The 24881-nt window shown below is 34.4% G+C and overlaps 1 protein-coding gene across 1 annotated transcript; it reads right to left on the bottom strand.

The window, feature by feature from the left end:
• Nucleotides 1–426: 426 nt before the first annotated feature.
• LOC144967827 (tectonic-like complex member MKS1) lies at nucleotides 427–24881 on the bottom strand. The gene is made up of 20 exons (XM_078905501.1): nucleotides 24768–24881; nucleotides 22320–22500; nucleotides 22057–22139; nucleotides 15600–15669; nucleotides 14792–14895; nucleotides 13592–13723; nucleotides 12659–12786; nucleotides 12247–12292; nucleotides 11869–11905; nucleotides 11208–11264; nucleotides 10765–10807; nucleotides 10122–10184; nucleotides 9347–9417; nucleotides 7572–7650; nucleotides 6962–7069; nucleotides 5722–5855; nucleotides 4675–4757; nucleotides 3460–3519; nucleotides 3231–3268; nucleotides 427–2355 (listed from the first exon to the last, which is right to left on the bottom strand). The coding sequence occupies exons 1-20, from the start codon at nucleotides 24842–24844 to the stop codon at nucleotides 2237–2239; spliced, it is 1713 nt and encodes a 570-aa protein (XP_078761627.1). The 5' UTR covers nucleotides 24845–24881; the 3' UTR covers nucleotides 427–2236.

Genomic DNA, 24881 nt, shown 5'->3' with positions numbered 1-24881 from the left:
TGTCTAAATTTTATGTTTTTGTTTTTCTGTAAGAATGTGATGTGTTTTTGATCGAAACACTTTCCATGATCATTATTTTCTGTAAATAAATACATGAAACTCATCTCAATACTTGTTTTCATAGTTTGTCACATGAAACAACACTTCAAATGGTAACGTGAGTACAGAGCCTTTTCCAAGGACACAAGGACTCACTCACAATTACACAAGACTAATAACCAAATATGTCTTTAAAAAAATATTTTTTAAAGCTCCTGTCTGATTGTCATCCTCTCAGACTCAGCAACGATCCCAGCCAGAGCCTGATAAAAATCATTTCAAGTCACCTCACAGCAGGGCATGGAAAGAAACTACAGATAAAGTGGAATAGATAGGGGAGATTGTAAATAGCGCCCATTTGAAAATTCATAAAAGAAAACATCAATGAACTTTTATAGTATAGGATTTTATTATTAATATACATATAAAAATATACAACTTTTTATTTCAAGACAAAATGTGAAATGAAATAAAGATCTATAACGTTGCCATTCTGCGACATCTGGTGGTTTAAGTACATACACACGAACATAAATTTTTTTTTTAAGTTGAGCTTTTATATAGTGCAATATCCACTAAACATGCTCAAAGCGCTTTACAAGGGGGTCCCTCGCCAGCAGCAACATTTAACATGTAGGACGGGACACGATGCTTGTAAGGCGATATTACAATTTTTTCGGGCCGTCACAATGCTGTTAATGGCCAGGTACTCATTTTACACCTGAGTACAGTGAGAGAATGTGAGTAAAGAGCCTTTTCCAAGGACTCAACTATGCACCGAGCAAGGCTCGAACCCAGGACCTTTCGATCCGAAAGCGAGTGTCATACCACAAGACCACATAGCCGCATACATATCACAGTAGCTTTGAACTCTTGCATGGATCAGTTGATTCACCTGGCACTCAGACCAACTTAATATTCCTACTACTTTCACCCATTTAACAAGTACCTCTAAATTCCCCACTACTAAGCTCTCGTTTTGTTATAGTGAAACCTCCTTTATCTTATCCTTTGGCTTGCTCCATGCTTCAAGCAGCATCATACTGTCCTCCACTTAGGCGTAAATGAGGACCTGCCTCTATGCAGTGACAGATATGGAAGAGATCCAGTGAAACAATAGGATGTTTAACAAGCAAAATGTACTGCATGAAATAAAAATTTGGTTCCATATGGCCTGATGAGTAAATACATCCTTCTTAGAATTTATCGTGATCTAAACGGACTATAGCAATTGCTAGGTTAAGACACTTGTTTCTTTTAATGAACTTTACATCAGATCTTACATACACTCTGCTGGATGGTCAAGGGGCTGAGAAAGAAATATTTATAAATTTATTTATATATCTAAATATATATTAAATTTCTATCAGTCTTTGCTTAAAACTGACCTCCATTAGATAACTAGTGAACAGAATCATAGAGAGCAATATTTAGTAAAAGCATGTATTCCCCCCCCCCACCTTGCAAAATCTTCATTCTGCTTGCATTTTAAAAAATAGTTCTCATGACTTCTTTGTTACTGATGTTACCAAATGAATTTCAAATAATGCAAGGTTCCGTTATTATTGTTGAATAGTAAGTAAAATAGATAAATAATGATTTTATTTTCCTTTTTGGATTGCGATTCGTGATTAATCCAAATATCGTTCTATGACTTTGGGAAAATAAAAAAAATTGGGCAAGGGGCTTGAGTGAATCAAAAACAGAATTGCAAATTCTAACTGATTAGAGCCCATATACTATGAAGAAAATAGTCCCATTGTTTCTATTAACAAATCTCTATTTGGTTTGCTGGGTACTTATTCACTCACTGGTCGAGTAATAGGTATGTAATGAACCGTTTCCACGGATTTAAGTGAAGACCAGAATTTTACATCATTGTCATTCATCCAGTAACTGACATATTGTGGTCAGGTGAGACTAAAAGCTTTGGTCCTTAGTATGTGCAAATTAAGTCCTGTCAGTCAGGCTCATGACAGCCAAATGTCCATGGTTGTATTTCCTCACCATGGAATGACATACTATGAAGATAGAAAGGTCAAGAATTTATCTCTTTTCACAAAATTCTGAGGCACTGAAATTCCTATCTAACACTAACAACAAAAAAATTAAATTCTGTACATTAAGGATGTAAATATGCTTTTCCATTTATCTCCTTTATGTAACACAAATACAATAACTAAAAATATGACCTAGTTCAGTCAGGAATGTCTGCAAGGAGTTCTCCTTTTTCTAAAGGTTTTGCTTCCCGTAACAATTCTTGAGTGGCTGCCTCCCTGGCATTCATCATCTTCATCCGGGCTCTCTTGAACGCCTCTGTTTAATTTAGAAAGAAGTATGAATACAAGTTTTAGTGACGAAAAATCAAAAATTAAAATCCAATCTTTTCAAAAATGAGTAAAAATAATTAATGAAAAATAAAAGAACAGAAAGAAACAAATTAAAATTTGTTGGAAATAGCTATTTCAATTCCTATGATAAAAATACAAAAGAGCTAATTTGCTGATGTAAACATGTTTTTCAATCCTAGAGAATCCGCACTTTTAAAAAAAGTAGGAAGGCACCCTGGAGTCATGGCCTAAGTGTTATAACCCCCCTTAGAGCATAAGAAATGAATGAACAAAACAATAGTTCAAGGAGGGTTTCTTTACTTAAGGTTTTGTGTTCTGGCTCTACATAACTACCTGCAATATGTTGGAAGTGAGCGCATAATTTTAAGAAGATTCTAAATAGAGATTGAAACTAGAAATTGTTGTTTTATTGGCTTTCTTTTTCAAAATAATTTACAGAATAAATAACTACTACTACTACTATTACTTCTACTACTACTACTACTACTACTACTACTACTACTACTACTACTACTACTACTACTACTACTACTACTACTACTACTACTACTACTACTATACTACTACTACTATACTACTACTACTACTCTACTACTACTACTACTACTATACTACTATACTACTACTACTACTACTACTACTACTACTACCAATACTACTACTACTAATACTACTACTACTAATACTACTACTACTACTCTCGTGGTGAAAAAGGTTAGGTTTTTTTTTTTTCAAACTAAATAGTTGAAAAAAATAATGAATTCTAAGAAATTAAGTTTTGCTGTTAAAGCGTTAAAAAATGTCAACCATTAAAATGAATGTTGTAAAACTTTGTCTTACCGAGTACGCTGGTGATATTTTGTTGCATGGCAGATATTCTGAAAAGAGAAATATTAATAAATTACTTATAAATTCTAACTAAATGGTATTCATCATTTACCAATTATTGTGCTTTCAATTAATCTCTAAATCGGAACATTTCTTGCAATAATAATTACAATAATACTTATGATCATTACGTCAATCTTCATTTAACTTAAAAAAAAGAAAACTTAGAGTCAATTCTTACCCGAGAGTATCCAATAAAGAACCCAATGATCGTTTATTAGCCTTGTTTTCCATGAAAGATCTGAAAAAAAAAAAAGAAATTCAGTTGATCAAAGGTTGAAAAAGACATGTAGGAATCTATTGTAGTTTTGATAAAGGTTTTGTGTCCCGTTTTTCATTAGCATTTTCAATTGCAGCCTTTATATTGAACCTCACTTAATTAGTATTGATTATAATATAAGGAAATTACATATAATAAAATTCAAGTTTTCAGCAGGAAAAAAAAAGTTGGAAGACATCAATGATGAAAGCTAAAGATATGATTGTCGTTAATGACTCTGTAAAATGGGATATTGTACTAGTATTCCAGAGCCTGTAGTAGCCCATAGAGCCTGAGTATATCCCGATTTCTGTAGCTTTAAATGGATATGGCAATTGCTTGTTACCCCTTGGGTGAACAATGGTGTATTTTTGTAAAATCTAACACTCAGCTACCCAATTACTGCTGCAAGGAGCGGGTGGTTGGATGGGAGCATCACCCTTGAATCATATACCTATGATGTTCGCATGGGTGTACGATCCGATAGTGATGTCGTTTCTTCTTCTCTTTACTAGCCTGTCCTGCTTCTTTGGTTTGTGATTGTGTTTTTGACAGGGGATATTTTTTTTTCTGTAAATCTTCTGCCTGTTTGTTCTTGGTTGTTTATGATTTGGCTTATGATATCTTTAGGTTATGATTTTGATTTACATTTGTACTATTTTTGTTAGATTGCTTGTTTCTTTGTTTCAGCGGTCTCTCATATAACCTCAATTGTGTTGGAAGAGACCTAAAGCAACAAACAACAACAAACAACTGCTGCAAGGACAGGACAGGGGGGGGGGGTCAGAAAAATCATCTCGTCTTCATTCAGGATTAAATCCAGTCCCTTTGCCTGTGAAGCAAGTGCCCTACCAACTAAGCTCTTGGGATTAATTCCAGTCCCTTTGCCTGTGAAGCAAGTGCCCTACCAACTAACCTCTTGGGATATAAAAGGGATATAAAAATAATAATACTAATAATATCTGGCTCTTGGTGCACACTCTGAACTCTCAACAAGCTCCATGTCTAACTGGTCTGCATACCACTATAAAAATCTTAATTTTTCTGAATCCCCGTTTATGCACTAAACTTATGGGTGTGAAATACAGACATCCATAAATTATCAAATACAGACAACACAAAACGAATTTGCATTACCTGGACTGCATCAGGACATTCAATCTGATAGTAACATTCCCTGACGATTGAGTCTTGAAGCCAAACTTGCTGAGGTAGGATCCCTGGAAGATATTTAAATATGAAGACAAAGCAAAAACTTTAAAGCAAAAATCTTGATAAATAGATTTGTTTTTACCGAAAATAGATATAATTTCTTTTAAAAATTCACTTTTCTCGTCATTTTCACGATAAAATCATTCTTTAGCATGAACTTTATCCCAATGTAATACTTTTTGAGATAATATCTCAAATATGTGCATATTTATATATAAAACATTTCCAGTTTCACCACGCGTGAACTTAATGGGATTCATAATGTAGTCCTTCAGCTATTAGGCCGATGGAGCCATGGTTTATCCCAGTTTCTATAGTATGAAACGGACAATATCATTGCTTGCTACCCTTTGGATAGGATGCTAAATGCTAGTCTATCGCAAAGTGCCTTCCACCAGATCTAACAGATCCAGCTATCCAATCACTGCTGAGTGGAGAGGAGAGTCGAAAAAAAAATCTTGACTTCACCAGGGAGAGAGGGAGGGGGGAGGGGTTCTGATAGCTCATATATAGTAGATCACTCTTTCACACACAAAGGGGGCCCGAGATTGAATCCAGGTGGAGTCCCAAAAAATTTTCAGACCCCCCCAGTCCAATGCGATTCATAGCATTTCAATTATTCTCCCAGCAGGCCACGTGGAAGAAGGGATAAAAGTCCTTCAGTGCTATAACCCCATGAAGCCTGAGTTTATCTCCATTTCTGAAGTAATAAAGAGGCAGCAGATAGTGCTGTAGACAAAGTGATTTCAACTATATCTGATAGACCCAGCCATCAATCACACAGAAAGCTACCGTCTTAAGGAAAAAGACTATGTTAACTTGGAACAAGAGGCCACATACAGTCTTTTTTCCTTAAGGCGGCAGAGAGGGTCAAAAAATTAACAATTCTATATTTAGCTCTTCTTGTGAGTCAAGTCCTCCATAATTGCACCATTTTGGACGAAAAGAAGGCTTAAATTTATTACTACTCACATCAAAAGTAGATGGCACTCCAGGGTAGGTCGGGTCTTCGATTTCGGGTGTCCCGCCAATAAAAAAACGCCTGAGATTGTCTATAATGGAGTTGCCGACTGGACGCCAACAATTTGCTGTCTCTGTATGAATTCCTGGTAAAGAAAATGAAGAAAATCCATCAGGGACGTTTTTACTTAAAATAAAATGTTTGTCTTTAAAAGAAATGTGTTCTTCATTGATTGTGTCTGCTAGATCTGTCTACCACAATGAACTATATTGTGAGGATAACTCACATAAGAACACATTTTCAAAAAGCTTGATATTTCCACAAGTAAATGAAACCCACAAATCACACAGCACATAGATAACGATAAACTGCAAAGATGACTTTCTGAACAAAGTCTTATATACGTGATCCTTATAATTGTTACTCAAATGCATTCATTCAATTCAAGATTAAATATATTCTGTTGTCCTTGACTTGAAATGAGATTACTGGTTTTTGCTCCCTTGTTTTGTCTCTGCCCTGGTTTAAGGTTTGAAACTTCGTCCGGGGGGGGGGGGGGGGGGGGGGTAGTCAAATTTATATATCATTTTTTTTCCAGGGGGGGGGGGGGGGGGTAGAAATTATATTTTCTTTTTTTCTAGTTAATCATCTCCCCCTGTGGCACACCCCTATTTGCTATTAACAAATATGTTGAAATAATTGAACGCATCTCTTTTGGCAGGAATTCTGTGCCTGCATATGGGCAAGTCTAGATACATGGATACATTTTTACTACTTTCTTATTGACTAAATTCCGTTTTCTTTTTCTTTAGCACTTCAAAGTGACAGATTCTCTCTTAAATCTGAAGTTTTCACTGAAGTTGATCTATGTTTATAAAATTGAGCTTTATCCACGAAATGTGCTCAAAGCGCTTTACAAGGGGTACCTGGTCAACAGCAACATTTAACATGTAGGACGGGACACAACGCCTGTTAGGCGATATTACAATTTTTCGGACAAAGACAACACTGTTAACGGCCAGGTACTATTTTCACCTGAGCACGGTGATAGAATGTGAGTAAAGAGCCTTTTTCAAGGACTCAACTATCCGCAGAGCGCGAGGCTCAAACCCAGCACCTTCCGATCCGAAAGCAAGTGCCATACCACTAGACCACATAGCCGCACATGTTTATCTTGATATTTATTCAAGGTGGAATCAATAGACACATTTCCGCATGAGATCAAAAGAATGAATTTTTCATAGTGTTAACCTGGTTTATCAGGAAGTTGTATGTAACTGTATCCCTCATTGAAGTGTCTCATCCAGGAATCAACAGCACTCACTTCCAACATCAAACGTGGAAACAGAGGAAAAGAATCTGTTAAAAAAAAAAAAAATTTTAAAAGACATATGTAGTAAATGATCATGAAGTAAACAAATGAACCATGATAGTAGACCTAAAATGGGTTATTAAATACCACTGTCAAGATACTTACTTAACTTCTTGGCCCAATATCAGCATTTGAACCCGGCTTACCAAGATAGCATTAGGTAAAATGATTGCCCTATATAACAATGAGGCATTCAAATAGTGCCTCTCTGCATGCACAAATGAGAACCTTAAATTCCTCTTCAACCTTAAGAAAGATATATGTATTGTTGCATATTTGTTACTTAGTTGCATATTCATTTTCCTATAATGGTATGATAGATTATTACACAAATAAAGTGTTCAGAAAAAAATCAAGTTCCATGCACCTAGATATCTGATTAATAACAACTATGTTAACAATAACAATAATAGTATAACGAAAATAACACTCATTTTAATGCACTTATGTTTTTAAAAGAAAACAGAATTAAATTCTGTCACCACTTACACTCAGCATTGGACGGTGTCAAACCTTTTTTGTAAGTCAACTCAAAATGAAATGGGTAGCTGAAGTTGGCAGTTTCCACCTTAAAAACGTTAAGACACAAAATAAAAAAAATGGTAATATTTAAAATCAAAGTTCAATAACTAAATTGATGCATCATATCTTCAAACTCAACTACTATTTGTGCATTGGTAGACCATCAGGTAAACAAAATCCACTCGAGTTCATATGAATGGAACAAATTTGTTCAATTTTCAACCATGGTGAACTCAGAGAGTCAAATAGAATTTGCCCACCTCAACTAAAAATTTGAAAAATACGATAATAAAAAGATGATAAAATACGACTAAATCCTCACAAGTATGTAGATTTGTTGGTAATTGTTTGGAATAGATCATCGATTTAACGCAGCAAAAACCTGAATGGATGTCTGCCATAAATTAGCAATGACTATCCCGCACAAATCTTTGGGCCTCTTTTTCGCTCACGAAGTGCCCAAATTCGCGACAAAATATGGGACGAAGCCGTTTGGTATATGCTATTTTTAAAAATTAATTACGACGCTGTTTATCGATGAATATGACTGAAAGTTGGCACACAGTTAGAAAAAAGGTCATTTTAGATTATGTTAAGCGACAAAACTCGTACGATTACCAGAAGACCGTTTAAAAATAGATTTTTACTCTTTGGAGTAAAATATTTCTAAAACTACCGGGCGTGTAGGTTTTGTCGCTGACAAGGTAATACATGAACATTTCTTCTTTTAGGTTGTAAAATTTCATATGAATATGACGAGTACTTTTCCGTATTTTTCAAAACACTATCCTAATTTGTTCTTCATTTGTAAAAGACAAAGCCATTTTGCCCCCTACAACCCGAATCACAAGTTCAAAACGATTTGGCACCAAACAGCGGCTGAGCGAGTCGTGGCAAAGCGCTTTCTGATTGGTTGACCTCGTTTTAAAGTTCATGACTAGTCAAAATGTCTGCGCGGTCTCACTGGCAGAGGGGTGTTTATCGTCTGCCATTGCGTTTGGGTTCAATAAACAGCTGATAATTTGACTGTTTAATTTACAAGAATTTAAGAAATTATAATGTTAAAAGTTTTCGGTTGCAATATGATCTACAATCTCAGCATGGGTTTAATTATTGTGTTCCAAGTCACGTTCTATCAGTAACCTTTGTCCCCTTGTCCAATTTCTCTTTTCCTTCTATATTTCTTTTGTTTACGTACGCAACCCCCCCCCCCCCCCCCCCTCTCTCTCTCTCTCTCTCTCTCTGTGTGTGTGTGTGTGTGTGTGTTTATATATAAGTTAGAACTCTTCTAATGTTTTCATCATATTCTCTATCAAATTTGCCATAAAATTGCCAAATTTCAATCTTTTAATCCACTTATTACGCAAGATACAACCAAAGGTCGAAAAAAATGCCGAAAAAGCGTCCCATATTTTCGCGTTTTTTTCCTCTTTGCGGGTCATCCAAATAAATGACTCCTTTGAAACTGCATAGCTTGTTTATTTATGAATGGATTTTCAAAATTCAAAAACATTTTTACTCAGTGGAGATAGGGCTTTGATTTCAGACAAAAATTTTCCTCAAAAAGAGAAAAAAACATTTTTCATAGTCTTTGCTACATAAATCTAAATATTTTTCAAAGGAAATAATTTTGCTAAAATTCATTCTTACTCATTTGGCAAGTACAAGACAATGAGTCTAATTTATTTGCTCATCATTACCATATCAGATCATATCAAAATATATGAAATGCAAAATCTCACCCGATTAAATGCTTTTGTGGCACAAGTTTGGGTGACCCAAGACATCTGTTGACCATGATCACAGTACCAATCTGAAATTTTTATTAAAATAGAATTTTAAAAACATCCCTTTATTCATCCCTAAGGGGAAATTTTTCAATTCCATGGGAAGACTGAATAACCCAGGCATCAGTCTCAGTATGGCGCCACAAAGCGACCCAGGGCGAGGTGACTTGTTACGAAAGGTGACAAGGGGAATTGAACTTGATACCTTCTGGAAATGAACCACAGACCACACTGACATCATACATCTTCCAACTATCCAAATTGTATCTCAAAAACAAACAAAAAAAGAATACAATAGTGCCGAATATGTGTTACGTCTCCACAAATTACATCTTCAGTGTTGTCATTGGCTTAGGATCCCTTAACTCACTCAATCCTAGAGATTTTTGCTACTATTCAAAATTGGAAGAAATGTAATAGAAATGATCATGTACATAGATAGTTTTATTCGACTATCATTAACATGCAAAAATTAAAAACATTAGCTTTGATACTGCACCTATATTTTGGCACATTGGGTGGAAAATGCACAATGTTTTTCTCAGGTTAAAATTATTATTTTTATAAAAGCACAGTTCAAACCATAAATATAATTATCAACCAGTTTGAGATCGGTACAAAGTGGTGAATCACATTTGTGACATTAATGTTCACACTCCTGTACAACGATAAGAAATACAATTTGGGAAAAATAAACATACTATATTATAACAATAAGAAATCAACATACCCTTTGGTAAATCTATGAATGCCTGTACGTAGAGATTATCTTTTTCAAAGTCTTGAGCTGATACTGTCAAAGACAAAATAAAATCAACAACAAAAAGTTAACTAACATGAAGAACAATAGTAGGTCAATAAATAACTTGTAAGGAATCAAATTCACTTTAAGCCAAACAAAGAACTAACAGAGAAGCAACAATATTTTAATCTTTGTTTTTCCTTTTTTTTTAAATTAATTTTTCTTTTATTTTTTTTTTTTTTTTGTTAACTCAACCTTAGAATGGGTGTGATAAACATAGTGATGAAGAATTTAATCTAAATAATCTAATAATAAACTTTTGAGTAATTCCTATAATTGGAATTGGAATTGTCGAAAACCAAAGATAGTATAATGTTGTCCAAAAACATTTTTCAATCTTTTAACAGTAGAATTGAATATTTTCTTTCAAATTCTCTCTCAAATGATTTTGTAAAAAAATGCAGATCTAGCCCTTTTCACAAATAGAACAATAATAGTAATGTGCGTTGCATCATTGTTACTGCTTTCTTGATGAAAAACCAAATGAGGTATGACGTCAGGTAGAGTATAACTGAGTGCTGCCGATTAAAGATTAGGAATCTATTTTACAGCTCTTTGAGTCACAGCTTACCAATTTCCCCAAAGACAACATATTTCAAAGTGTCTGGTGGTGGCTGCAAAAAGAAAAATGTAATAAAAATAAAATTTTAAGTCATGTGGTTGATTATATCTAGTTAATTTTTTTTCTTTCGTTATCGAAATCCAGCTATTACATCCATTTTCTAAAAAAGAAGATTAAAAAGAAAATGTGCTTAAAATCGTCTTCTTTGAAAAATGATTTATTCTACCACTTTAACAACTTGTCTATCTATTTATTTATTCATCCATTGATTTATTATTTACTTATTTTTCTTTATTAATTATTTATCTTTTTATTTATGAATTTTAATTTTTTTAATGTATTTATTTATGCATTTATTTACTTACTATTTATCCACTATTTAATGAACTAAGACCAGTTGAAGTGAATGCATTGAGGATGTGAAATTATTTGTGTAACAACTTATAACATACCAACTGAAATTCATATCCCACACAAGACTGAACGAAATCATTGTGTCTGGAATACATCTGAGAAAAAAGCAAAAATGTGAAATGGGGGTTTCAATAAATAACATAATGAAGACTATTCTGTGAGATATTTAGTTCAAGCATGTCATTTCAGCAAAAGTTAATGAACCTATCTATTTGATCAAAATATTTGTTTAGGCTGTTATTAAAGTGGTTAAGTAGATCAATAAGGAATGCTTCAAGCTATATTCTTTCCTTGACCTACCAAAAAAAATCCAATAGTGATACAAATTTTGAAGTAGAAAGTTTAATACAGCCTGTTGAAATGAACAAGCCCTTACTAATTTTAAATGTCAAAAACAAAACAAAGCAAATCAAAATAAAAATTTTTTAATCCTTTGGAATTCCAGTGCCCTTTAAATCTCAGCTCATTAGATTTTTCAGCTGAATAGAGGACTAATATAATGACACAACAATAATAATGAACCCATGACAAAATTGTTCAACACCTAATATTTACTTTAAAAAGTCAGAATAGCCATTTCAGCATTGAGTTAAAAATTACAGAAAGGAATAATATGCCAACTTGGTAGAATAAAATCAGATGAAAGAGGGCTTTTAAAATGACACAACAATAATGAACCCAAGGGAAACTTGTGTATACCTCTCTGTACATCTTGAGTTCTTTGTCTTGCTCTTGTCTTTAGAAGAGAGGGGAAAAAAATAATGTTTTCAAATTAAAGATGCATATCACTTTCTAAACTCCGGGAGCATGAGTATATTTTTTTTAACTGAAACAATACAAATTACAAATTTGTTTCTAAATGACAAGAGAAAAAAAGCACAAATAACAATATCTTTTCACTCTTGTAATGAAAATAATAACATAAAAGTCTGGAGGGATCACATTGTAAAACCAAACACTGATTTGCATTCTAAGCATAATTACTCCATAAAAGTCCTCTATACTATATTCCTGTATAAAATAACACCTCATTAGTTCAAACAAAGACAATAAATTGAAAAAGTCAAATATTTTTACCTGTTCATTTCTTGTGACATATTCTCAATGGTGTAATCAAAACCCTCTGTGAAATATAAAATCAAGTTAAAAATTATATTTTTTAAATTGAAACAATTAGTGAAACAAAAAATTGCATAAATCTCCAAGTAAAGGTATGGGTATGGAGGTGGCTGGATTGATAAAGTATCAGGGTTTTTAGTCTTCAGCAGGTCTCCTTCCCGCTATTTCAACAGTATACAAATTGATATATACTGTGACTTCAAGAAAGTCAGTTTCACAAGAACTTACTTTAAAAAACAAATTTGCAGTCTTTTCAATGTTTGAAATAAAGTATAATCTCCCATTATTATAATTTGATGTGTTGATATATAGATAAGAGCTCATAAACTGCCATAAATAATCAGCTGTATTTCAGGTTCATTTTTCTCACCTCTTGTTTTGAGCGTTTCGATTGTATAAGGTTTTCCGTCCGTCAAAAAATCTGGTCTTACACACAATACTCCATTAGCATCCACTTTGATTGAACACAACACATACTCATCAATTTCTTCTGGTGGTCTGTTATTTTTAGAGTGAAAAGAAAGTAGAATAAAAGTAAACTTATATTTCAAAATATTGAATAAAAACCACAACGTCTTTTCGTAAAAATCAAGGTGGTGTAGACAAATAGTGTTGGAAAAAGAAAGTGAAAATAACTTCAAAGGCTTTAGAAAGTAGAAAACTAAATGTGCCACATTGAGTGTATGGCCTACAGAGGCAATGCATGATAATGACAGCAGATATTCATGATTTTCTACCTTGAAGTAGACAGTTGTTTGAAAAAGAGTTTGATTGGGATTTAGTTAATTTGACTGAATTTAAAGATTTTTTAAAAATGTAATATTCATGCAGCTATGGAAAGAATAACATGATAACTGCGATTGGGAATTCGTTTAAAACTCTGATTGCAAGAGTGTAAGAGAGCATAATTAACGTATTCATGCAGCCATGCAACAAATAAGATGGACATGGTAACAGCAATTTAAAAGCTTAATGCTAAAAGTATTTGTCACAGGAAGCTAGTTTTTAAAAAATGAAGGTTAAAATTTGGATTAGGCGAATAAGAGTATTTTAAAATATAAAATTGTAGTATTGAGATGGGGACTTAGATTGTGTTTATCGTGGACAAAATCGGTGAGTGATCTGAGGTGATTATGCTTTAAGTTTATCAATGATTAGCTAAAAATCATGAAAATGTTTAGGAATTTGTTTGAAATTCTGAATCAAGAATACAAAAGACCATAATTAACAAATAATGTTGTAATTAATTGTAACTTAAAAAAAAAACAAAAAACAAAAAGACCAATAAAAACAAGTTTTTAACCTGTCTGGTGGACTGAGGTCAGCCATGATGTACATGACTTGGACTGGAGGAGGTTCTAAACGACTTCGTTGTTTAAAATCATCACTTGGATTTTCTTCCACGATCAAAGACTTTGGAATGCTACCTTGTTCTCTGATTGTAAAATCATAAGTAACAAAATAGCAACAAAAGGATTAATATGAGACTTAAATCAACATTCTGCTCAGAAATCCATAACCTGATTTACAGATTATTTCACTTATTTCTCATATAGAAATAAGTTTTAATACATATTTTATATAACTTGTAATACAAATTTTTAATAAATAATTCCATTAATCAGACGTGTTGGGAATGTTCAATTTTCATAAAATATATCAAATACAAACATGTCTACCACATATAAATGAATAATAACTTAAACCAATATTATCACTTATTACATTTTCTTTTTAAACTGAAGAGATTTTTAAAACTTGTAATTGATCTAACATTTTTTCAAGTTTCACATACAATTTTCATCACATATCACCCCATCATGAAACCAGGATGAAATGAGCAGAGACATTTGCCATCAAAAATCAACCAAGGCTCAATTCTACAGCAATTAAAACTGATTTTCAGAATATCTGCCCGTCATATTTTTTCTTCCGGTTTTAAATAGCATCAACCACTAATATTTTTTAATCTTTAAATTATAGAAGAACTTAGATTAACATCCTTTTCAAAAAAATTGTCTAACAAACATTAATCTTTGCGTGTGAAGGAATTGCTCTGTCAATTGAGCTATCAGGACCCCAAATTTTTGTCATTTTAAGATAATATAATTGTCCCTTTCAATAAAACATGAAAACATAACCCAAGTCTGATATTTGTGACTGTAAATTCAAGTGTCCACATCTTAATCACATCGACTTAATACCATATTGAGGTGGTTGGTCACACACACACACATATATATATATATATATATATATATATATATATATATATATATATATATATATATATATATATATATATATATATATATATATATATCTGTATAAAGGAACAATTTGCCTTAATCTGTCTACAAAGTCTTTAAAACAAATTCTCTGGAATCAGACTCTAATTTTCAGCGTTTCACTGAAAAGCAAATATCAATACAGTTCTGTAAATTGGAAACAAAACTTTGTCATTTTTAGAATTGTTCGTTGAAATTGACAGCTCTGATCTTACCTCTCTCTAAGCTGCCTTCCACCCATTCTTCTACAGCGGACATTGGCCATGTTGACAGCAAGAGGACTTGCTTTGTCCTCGTAGTCTGTCATCATCTGATCACCCTTGTTAAGAAAATAACAGAGTAAATGGTTCATATATGCAAAATCAAGGATTGTCTTCATATTACTTCCTCTAAAAGTAAATACTAATCTGTCAAAAGTCATAAATTTGGATCATAAATGTTTGGAGCAAATATTAATTTAACACCCAAATATAACAAAATGCAAAGTTTCAAGCTCAACCACTTTTTCAATTGGACCATTGTTCAAATTATTCCATATAACAGACTGAGAGTTACTGATTTTAAAAGGGCAAGAGTAAAAATGTAAGAAAAAATTAAGTTAGTCTCATGAAACAGTGGTCACTAGTACAGGTGACCCCTTGTGAAGAGATGACTGTTAAAACAGCAAATCTGCAAGACAGCAATAAACAATAATCTGCATTTTCTGTTTATAACATCTGCCCCCTCCCCCACCTTCTGGAAAAAAATATTTAACACTAAAGACGCAAAGTTTTTACTCTCCTTTTCAGCACTAATCATATAACTTTAAAGACCTTAAAGTTTATATGTGATAGGACTATGTGGGCAGATCCTTTAAAACTGCAGGGTCAAGGGGAAAATTCCAAGAGTCGTCACCAAGTTTAAAACCCAAAGCCTTTCAATCAAAAGGCAACAGACATAACAATATCGTCCTCTGGCCTAACATTTCAAAACCACAAGGTTAATTTATTAGTTATTCAAAATAATTGTCCAAGCTCTACTTACTTCTTTTTGATGTGAGAAACTGTCATGGTCAACATAGGTGAAAATCATGTTTTTCCCTTTACGCTTGGCCCTGCAGGCAAAATATATGGTAGATATTTTAATTCAGGACAATGGAACACACTTAAATTATAAAGAACAGAAAATTTGGAAGTAACAAGAGATGTTGACTTTAAGCAAAGGCTGACTTTAAGCATGTTGACTTTATGCAGATTCCACTGTAAGTTCAGATTATGGAACAATCTGCCTCCTGGTATCACGCTTCTCAGTAATATTGAGGCTCACAAAGACGCACTACAAAATATCAGGAAAATATCATGTTAAAATTCTCTTTCTCTTGGCTTAGTGCTTCAGCAGTGATACTCAATAGTCTGATAGTCTGAAAGAGTCAATCGCTGTATTTGAAGAAGAAGAAGAAGAAGAAGAAGAAGAAGAAGAAGAAGAAGAAGAAGAAGAAGAAGAAGAAGAAGAAGAAGAAGAAGAAGAAGAAGATGGAGGAGGAGGAGGAGGAGGAGGAGGAGGAGGAGGAGGAGGAGGAGGAGGAGGAGGAGGAGGAGGAGAAGGAGCAAGAGAACAAGAGGAAGATCTGGGTGCTCAAGCAGAGACTAAAGAGATCCATCATGAAGAATGGATAAATATTAAGAAATCGGCCTCTGAAAAAAATAACTTTATAAAATCAACAAATGTATGCTACATATAGAGATACACTCGAGTACAGTATCCTCGAACTCACTCGAATGTCCCAAATTTTTTCCTTATTATTCTTTGTTATCATTCCATTCCTTCCTCGAATATTATTTCCTAAAGCTAAATTCATGCAGCCAATGCAAAAAAAAAAAAAGATTTTAAAAAATTTATAATAATAAAAATATTGTAAAAATAAATTTTTTTTAAAATAAAGAATTTAATAATTTTTCAATATGCGCCTTGTGATTTCAACCAATGATGATTGATTGTGACATTGACAGTGATGTATGTGTGTATTGTGTGTATCTACAGGTGCAACGGAAAATTGCAGATGTATGTATACAGTAAAAAACAATTAATCAAACACAGCAACTCACATACTAAATAAATGTTATGACATAGCATCCCTCATCCCTATCACAACAGTCTGTAACATGTTACATATAAAGTTATCTTCCGCAGCATATCAATAAATAAGCTGATCACCAAGAGAAAATTTTGTTAGAATGTAAATTCATTTTCTTATTATGACCTTTTTGTGTAAGGAATCACTTATCATGTAACTCTCTAATTTGGGGAACGACAAAATTAAGCATTATTATTATCACCCTTTTTTTTCTTCCTGTTCCTGCAATATAAAGCAGATGTCTCAATGAATAAAGTTCACTCTGTCATCTAATGGAATTTGTTATTCTGTTCTTGATAATTACCTTGGCCTTCATCTAAAATCAATGATATGGCGTCCACCATGCCAACAGGTTATGGGCCCAGGCATCGCATTGCCTTCAATGGTGACGATCGCCAATATGAACTCTGGGAAGTTAAGTTTTTCGGCTTCATCAGAATAAGAGGACTTGATGATGTACTCAAGGACCTTGATGATTTGAATCAAGATGTATCAACAGAACAAGACAAAAACGAGGAAGTATTTGCCGAACTGGTCCAGGTATTGGACGACAGATCCCTTTCTCTTATCATAAGGGACGCAAGGAACAACGGTCGCAGAGCACTACGAATCCTGAGACAACACTATCTTCCGAAAGGTAAACCTCGTATCATAACACTCTACACAGAGTTGACATCCCTCTTAAAGAATGACCAAGAAACAGTTACTGACTATATCATTCGAGCTGAATCGTCAGCAGCGGCTCTACGTGATGCTGGTGAGACAATCAGTGACAGTTTGCTAATCGCTATGGTGATAAAAGGACTTGGGGTAAATTATAAAAGTTTTACTGCCGTAATCACACAAAAATCAGAAGTACTGACCTTCAGCGAATTCAAATCGTTATTACGTAATTACGAAGACACTGAGAAACTCCAAGATTCTTATTCAACCGCATCAAATGTGATGACGGTTAGTTCGTACAACAGTAACAGAAGACCCTTCAACAATCAACCAAACTCGAGGACACAAAAAGCTCGTTGGTGTGAAATATGTAAGTCAAAATCTCATGATACCAGCTACTGTAGAAAACTCAAAGCTTGTAAACAAAACGACGACAGAAAATCTCGTTGGTGCGAAATTTGTAAAGCTAAATCGCACGATACCAGCAACTGTAGAAATCTGACAAAACTACGAGAGATGAAAGTAGACGATGAACCTACAACTCGAAGTGAGAGCCATTTTGCTTTCGGTGTTAACCCGAATTTCCAAGATAACCAACTCGCAGAGGACGACTTTCTTGTGGACAGTGGAGCTACTATTCACCTACTCCACGAAAAGTCAAAATTTATTTCTTTCCACAATAATTTTGACTCGGGACAGCATGTTATCGAATTTGCAGACGGGACCCGGACTTCAAACTTTGCCCAAGGACAAGGCAACGCAGAGATAACGTTGACGGATGACAATGGCTGTAAACATTCTGTTCTCCTGAGAAATGCACTGTACGTGCCCTCCTTCTCTCAAAACATTTTCTCAGTAAAGGCCGCGACGCAGAACGGTGCCACAGTTATTTTCAAGAAGGATTGTGGAAAATTGTGTTCGAGAGATACAGTATTCAACATTGAAAGAAGAGGGGGTCTCTATTTCCTTAACTCATCGTTCCACACAAAAACGTCCAAGCATTCACTCATGGAGTGGCATTGCATTTTGGGTCATTGTAACACAGCAGACATTTTTAAGTTACAAAAATGTGTAGATGGTATGATCATCACTGATGAGACAAAATCTGACTGTGAAGTGTGTTCCCTTGCTAAAATGACTGATTCTGTGAGTAGAAAACCTGACAACAGTGCCAAGAAACCTCTTGATGTAGTTCATGTTGATCTAGCGAGTCCTATTGACCCAATTAGTTGTGATGGAATGAAATATGCAATGATTTGTGTTGATTCTTTTTCAGGTTTGATCTCTGTGTACTTTTTGAAGCAAAAAGGTGACACCCCTACTGCATTCAAAGAATACCTGTCTGACATAGCCCCTTATGGGAAGATAAAAGCAATCAGAAGTGATAATGGTGGGGAATTCACATCTCAAGAATTTACTTCCATTTTGAGAAATCACAGTATCAGACATGAAAAAAAGCGCACCATACAGCCCCCATCAAAATGGGAAGGCAGAGCGTCCATGGCGCACACTTTTTGACATGGCCAGATGCCAATTATTGCAATGTGGGTTACCAAAATCACTGTGGACATATGCTGTCCTAACGGCTGCATATATTCGCAACAGGTGCTACAAACAAAGAATTGAATGCACTCCTTTTGAAAAGATCACAAATAAAAGACCCAACATTGCCAATATGAAAACATTTGGATCCCCATGTTTTGCTTTATTATCACAAAAACCAACAAAATTACAAAACAGAAGTGAAAAGGGAATATTTGTGGGGTATGGTAGAAAAAGTCCAGCCTATCTGATCTATTTTCCAGACACCCAAACCGTTAAAAGGGTCAAATGTGTCAAATTCCCTAAAGATCCTATTACTGTTACAGATTTGTCTCAACCAAAGTCTCAGTCTCAGGAGAATTCTGGTCACTACCCTGAAGTTCCATCTTATGATGATGATGATTTTGATGCTAGTTACTCAAAAACAAACCCCAAAGTGCCACTCAGTGACCGGAGTTTGCCTGAAACTGAAAGTGTTGAAGATTTAGGTGATAAGGAAGCAAATGAAAACCCGTCACCAATGCATGCCAGTTCCAAGAGAACTCGCTCTCGTCCTAAACATTTGGACGAATATATTGTTGATGATGAAGTTGATGCATATCTTAACAATACCATTCATTATTTCTATAACATTAACATGCTTGATGTCCCTAACACTTACAAGGAAGCAATGACTTGCAATGCAAGTGATGCATGACAAAAAGCTATGGATGAGGAGATGAATGCCCTGAGCGAAAATCAAACATTTGAAATTACAAGTTTACCTTCTGACCGAAAAGCTATTGGTGGTAGATGGGTATACACCATTAAGAATGGTCCAAATGGAGAAGAAACTTATAAAGCAAGATTTGTAGCTAAAGGGTATTCCCAAATCCTGATGTTGATTATCAGGAAACGTTTTCGCCCACGGCCCGCATCACCTCAATCAGAGCTCTCATTCAATTTGCCATTGAAAATGATATGTACTTGAACCAAATGGATGTAAAAGCAGCATATTTAAATGCACCAATTGATGTTGACTTATACATTGAACAACCAGAAGGATATCAATTAAACTCAAAATCTGGTGAAAGGCTAGTTTGTAGACTCAAAAAGTCATTGTACGGTCTCAAACAGAGTGGTAGGAATTGGAATCTCAAACTCCACTCTCATTTAGCTGAGCAAAAATTTGTTCAATCAGCAGTTGATCCCTGTCTTTATAAGAGACATTCTAATGATGAACATAGCATTATCCTTGTGTGGGTAGATGACTTAATCATAGCTTCAAATTCTCTATCTGCAATGAATGCAATCAAAGCACAGCTTTGTCAATCTTTCCAAATGAAAGACCTAGGTCAATTTTCCTTTTTCTTGGGTATAAATTTCTCTTGTTCAGATGAATCAATATCAATGGACGAATCACATTATATTGCAAGACTGTTAGAGAAATTTGGCATGCAAGACTGCAAGCCCAAACACACTCCCTGTGAAATGAATCTCAACAAGTTTTGTGATGAACCTTCAAATCCAGTGGATGACAAACTGTATAGGGAAATTGTTGGCAGTCTAATTTACATTATGACTTCTACTCGACCTGACCTTTGTTTCATTGTTACCAAATTGTCTCAATACATGTCAAAACCAACCCAAAACCATTTGACAATAGCTAAGCATGCACTGAGGTACCTAAAGGCAACAATTGACAAAAAATTAGTATACACAAAATCAGGGGCACCACCCAATTTGGTAGGTTATTGTGATGCAGACTGGGGAAATTCTGCTGACCGCAGAAGCGTGACTGGCTATGGCTTTATGATCTCTCAAAAAGGTAGCCTTATTTCCTGGAAATCAAGGAAACAACCTTCTGTTGCCTTATCCACATGTGAAGCGGAATATATGGCAATGTGTGCTGCCACACAGGAAGGGATATTTCTTAGGGCATTGATCAATGACATGATGAACACTAACATTGAACATTTCTTTTGAATTGTGACAATCAGGGTGCTATTGCCCTTGGTAAGAATCCTGTACACCACAAAAGGACAAAACACATTGACATAAAATACCATTTTGTGAGGAATGAAATCCAAAAGGGAATACTTCATACCTGTTATGTTCCAAGTGAAGAGAATCGGGCAGATATGTTCACAAAGCCAGTCTCTAAGACAAAATTACAAATGTTCATCCCTATCTTGATGGGTTAGTAAGGGAAGTACTAAAAAGTCTTAAATCACTTACTCACATCATGCTATGCACTATTAGTACAAGTATCAAACTTGTGATTTTTCTTTGCATTTTTTTTAGTTTAATGATTTTCTCCTTAGTCAAAATAATGGCACACAATTTTGTTGACCTTTTGATTTCATATGTATGTACCTATATATTATGCTTCATTACCATTATAATTATATATCGTTCTTGACTGTTAGTTCTTACTTGATTAACTATGATCTGAGTACAAACATTTCTTTCTCAGTTTAAACATAGGTGTAATGTTCTAATGCCTACAACCTACAATGTATTACCTAAATGCTTTGCAATGTATCATTTTCTTTTAGCACTTATCTTTTAACTTGCTTTGGAAACTGAATTTAAGAGGGGGTGTTAGAATGTAAATTCATTTTCTTATTATGACCTTTTTGTGTAAGGAATCACTTATCATGTAACTCTCTAATTTGGGGGACGACAAAATTAAGCATTATTATTATCACCCTTTTTTTTTTCTTCCTGTTCCTGCAATATAAAGCAGATGTCTCAATGAATAAAGTTCACTCTGTCATCTAATGGAATTTGTTATTCTGTTCTTGATAATTACCTTGGCCTTCATCTAAAATCAATGATATGGCGTCCACCATGCCAACAAATTTGTCTTCAGGTCTAATCCAAGGGAAGACTGGAATAACTCGGGGGTTTCATCCACAACACAGCGCCAAAAAGTGGGCTAGGGAGGGGTGACTTACTCAAGACCACAAAGCGCAATTGATAGTAGAATTATGCTTTTGGGTAAGAAGCGACAACAAAACCAATGAGCCATGTCCCCCCCCATCAAGTCATTACGGCAAGACAGTTTCCTATAACTTTTTTGTCCCTAGAAGTTCATCCTGGAGTGTATGTGGATTAAAGTATTATATTTTTTAAGATTGAACAAAATAAACAATATTAGGAGAAAATTAAGGTACGTACGCTTTGGTTGTCACATCTTGGTGGTATTTCCTTGCTAAGACTGTCTGGCAATTTTCCTCATTACTGTACATCTCCACTTCTCTCTTTGATAGGGAAGAAAATATTATATCAATAGATGGATTGTACCCGAGGAACTAATATATACTATATAAATAATCTCTGACATTACTAATTCAAAACACACACAAACTCAAACATGAACTTGGACTGTATTATATATAAATAACAAATTCAATTTTTTATCCCCTTTCTCCATTTCTCACCTGACAAAAAACTTTTTCCTGCCAGTTGACAATGCATTCTTGGTAATCTGTGGATTTGTTACGTTTCCCTTTGGGAAGAAGAGTTTTAAGTTCAACATCATTTTCATTGGAACCGCCAGCTGATGAAGCTTGTGCTTTGTCATCATTAAAGCTTGCTGCAGACACTCTTTTCAGAGTAACTCTGAAATAAAATATGAATGAGTTATATACAATGAAAGCAGGTTAAACCTAAAATGGCTCATTCAAAAAAAAGATCAATAAAACAAGAGCAGTTAAAATTATTGTAGATTTTTTTTCCTCAGTTATTTTTATTGTTCACAAAATCTGGATGATTCCAAAAGGCTAACCCTCAAAAGGACTGCTGAACCAAAATTATTTTTTTTAATAATCAATATTTACATGACCAAATTTCCGATTTTATAAAAAGGAATCTGCATATCCTTGGTATTGTAAACACCACTCAAACTGTACTATTGCATTAACTATAGTCTGCAATTAATACTGAGACGAATTAATCCAAAGCACACCATAATCTTTTCAATTGTAGGCCATAAGGGGACATTGTTATAGTAACAACTTTAGTACTCCTGAATACTTTATTCAGGTTTTCAACTACTGAACTGCAACTGCGATATGTGACCACCACCTCAACATAGTATTTTGTCAGGAATAACTTGCTGCCAAAATAGATATTAAACTTACAATAGCCAGAAATGTGAAATTTTTGTTTTTATTACTTCAAGAAACTATCTATTGTACGAAGAGGACAAATAAACCCAACCCAAGACTCATATAAAACTTCAGTCCTTCAAAGCCGTTAAGTCCATGGAGCCAGAGTTTATCATGGTTTCTGTAGCATGAAATGAATAATAACAATAGCTTGCTATCCTTTGTATAGGATGCTTGTCTATCAAGTACTTTCCTCTTGACCAGCTACCTAATCACTGCTGTGTGAACAGAAAGGTCATAAAAAAAATCTCAACTTGACTCAGGATCGCTCTCAGTCGCTTAGCATGTGATGCTCTACCAACTGAGTCATTGGAACCTTAAAGTCTAATTCTAATATAGTTCACTATTAAATCAATTCATAAGCATCTGATACACCCTTCCGTTTTAAAAGCTGAGATTCAAGTCAAAATATAAAAATAAGATAAAATCACCTTATCGGGTTATAAACACTCATTTTAATTCAAGACTTTCACTCAACTAAGAAAAAGGGTCCAAACAGATTTTTCAAAATGCTGAAACAATACAAATATGGAACTTGTAACAGCTATGATCGCTCCCCTGAATGCTTGGCTGGGGAGTATTTATTCCCTCCTCATAAAGGCAACATGAAAGGTGTTTGAGATGGATGCCATTTGTCAAATTATAGCTCCCTTTAGTATTTGCCAAGTGGCCATATAGGTCATCCCCATATATTTTGATGCACCGATGAGGGGAATCGCGACATCTGACAACACTATGCATTTTCACTGAGTAATTCCATAAGCTCCTCCAGGTATCATCTCTTTCAATTAGTATTTTCACCGTGGACCTTTTATTCAATTTGTCAACATATAGTAGCATTTTAAAAACTCTACAACAAACCTTGATAGATTAGTGAATGTTTAACATTTCCTAACATGACCATTTTTTTAAATTCCCTGCCTCCATTTTGTCGTTGAAGTATTGAAAGGTAGTGCAAAGTCCTAGGATTGTTTTGTTGTGTTTTTTTCATTAGTATTAGGGTTAGCTCGAGGTCGGAGGATTTCTTTTCTATTAGGGTTAGTTATAGCTATAGGTCTTAGAAAAGGTCCTAGTTTGTTTGTTTTTCCTATTAGGTTAGTTAAAGGTACTAGAGTTTTATTTTTTCTAAGGTCTAGTTAAAGTTAAAGTACGAATACTTGGGTTGTTTCCCTTAGCAAGAGGAGCTTACGGAAGGCCTCCCTTTTTCACTGAATAGTGAATAATGCTCAGGATCTGTGGGGCTGATTGCCTTGAGTGATAAGCAAGTACTTAAGTTGGATAATGACCGTCCTCAGTTCCCAGGTTATCTTATCGGTCCATAGCAATGAATAGCAAAGGAAAAAATAGAACGACCTATCTATCTATTTCTAGCCTAGGCTAGATAGAACTTAGACTTAGACTATCTATTTTATAGTTTAAATAAAACATCCGATAACTGACATACTTTTCAAAACTGAATCAAAAAATGTGTGTAATCGAATGGCTTTAAAAAGTCAATCTTACGCTAGTGGCTACAAGTATCTAGATATTAGAGTAGAGAAATCTCAATCTCAGTATCAGTATACTTTTCAACTGGCAAGACTGGACAAGTTCAAAAATTTATTTCGGGAGTTCTATGATATCCAATGGCTGTCCAAATGCCACATCTTTCAAGACAATTTATAAATTAGAAACATGTATAGTTGTTGTGGTACACCTCGAAGATAAAAGAAAACCTACTTTATGCGTAGATTTTTTACAGGATCGTTTGATCTGTAGTATGCAGTTCCACAATCAGGCTCATAGTATCCAGCCATCTTGAAGGAAATGTAAACATAACAGGTCTGCAGTTAA

The sequence above is a fragment of the Berghia stephanieae genome, chromosome 3 (assembly GCF_034508935.2).
Source record: "Berghia stephanieae isolate SIO BIC M18660-M18661 chromosome 3, UCSD_Bste_1.3, whole genome shotgun sequence".
Classification (NCBI taxonomy): domain Eukaryota; kingdom Metazoa; phylum Mollusca; class Gastropoda; order Nudibranchia; family Aeolidiidae; genus Berghia; species Berghia stephanieae.
This window is presented reverse-complemented; position numbering and strand designations above follow the sequence as displayed.

Bases quoted from the DNA above. Each gene is read 5' to 3' on its own strand.
- LOC144967827 (XM_078905501.1), bottom strand. From the start codon at position 24,844: ATGGCTGGATACTATGAGCCTGATTGTGGAACTGCATACTACAGATCA. The intron at 12,787-13,591 runs GTTAAAAACTTG...TAAAAATAACAG, and splicing joins GACCTCAGTCCACCAGACAG to ACCACCAGAAGAAATTGATG. The intron at 7,070-7,571 runs GTAAGTGGTGAC...TTTTTTTAACAG, and splicing joins GACACCGTCCAATGCTGAGT to ATTCTTTTCCTCTGTTTCCA.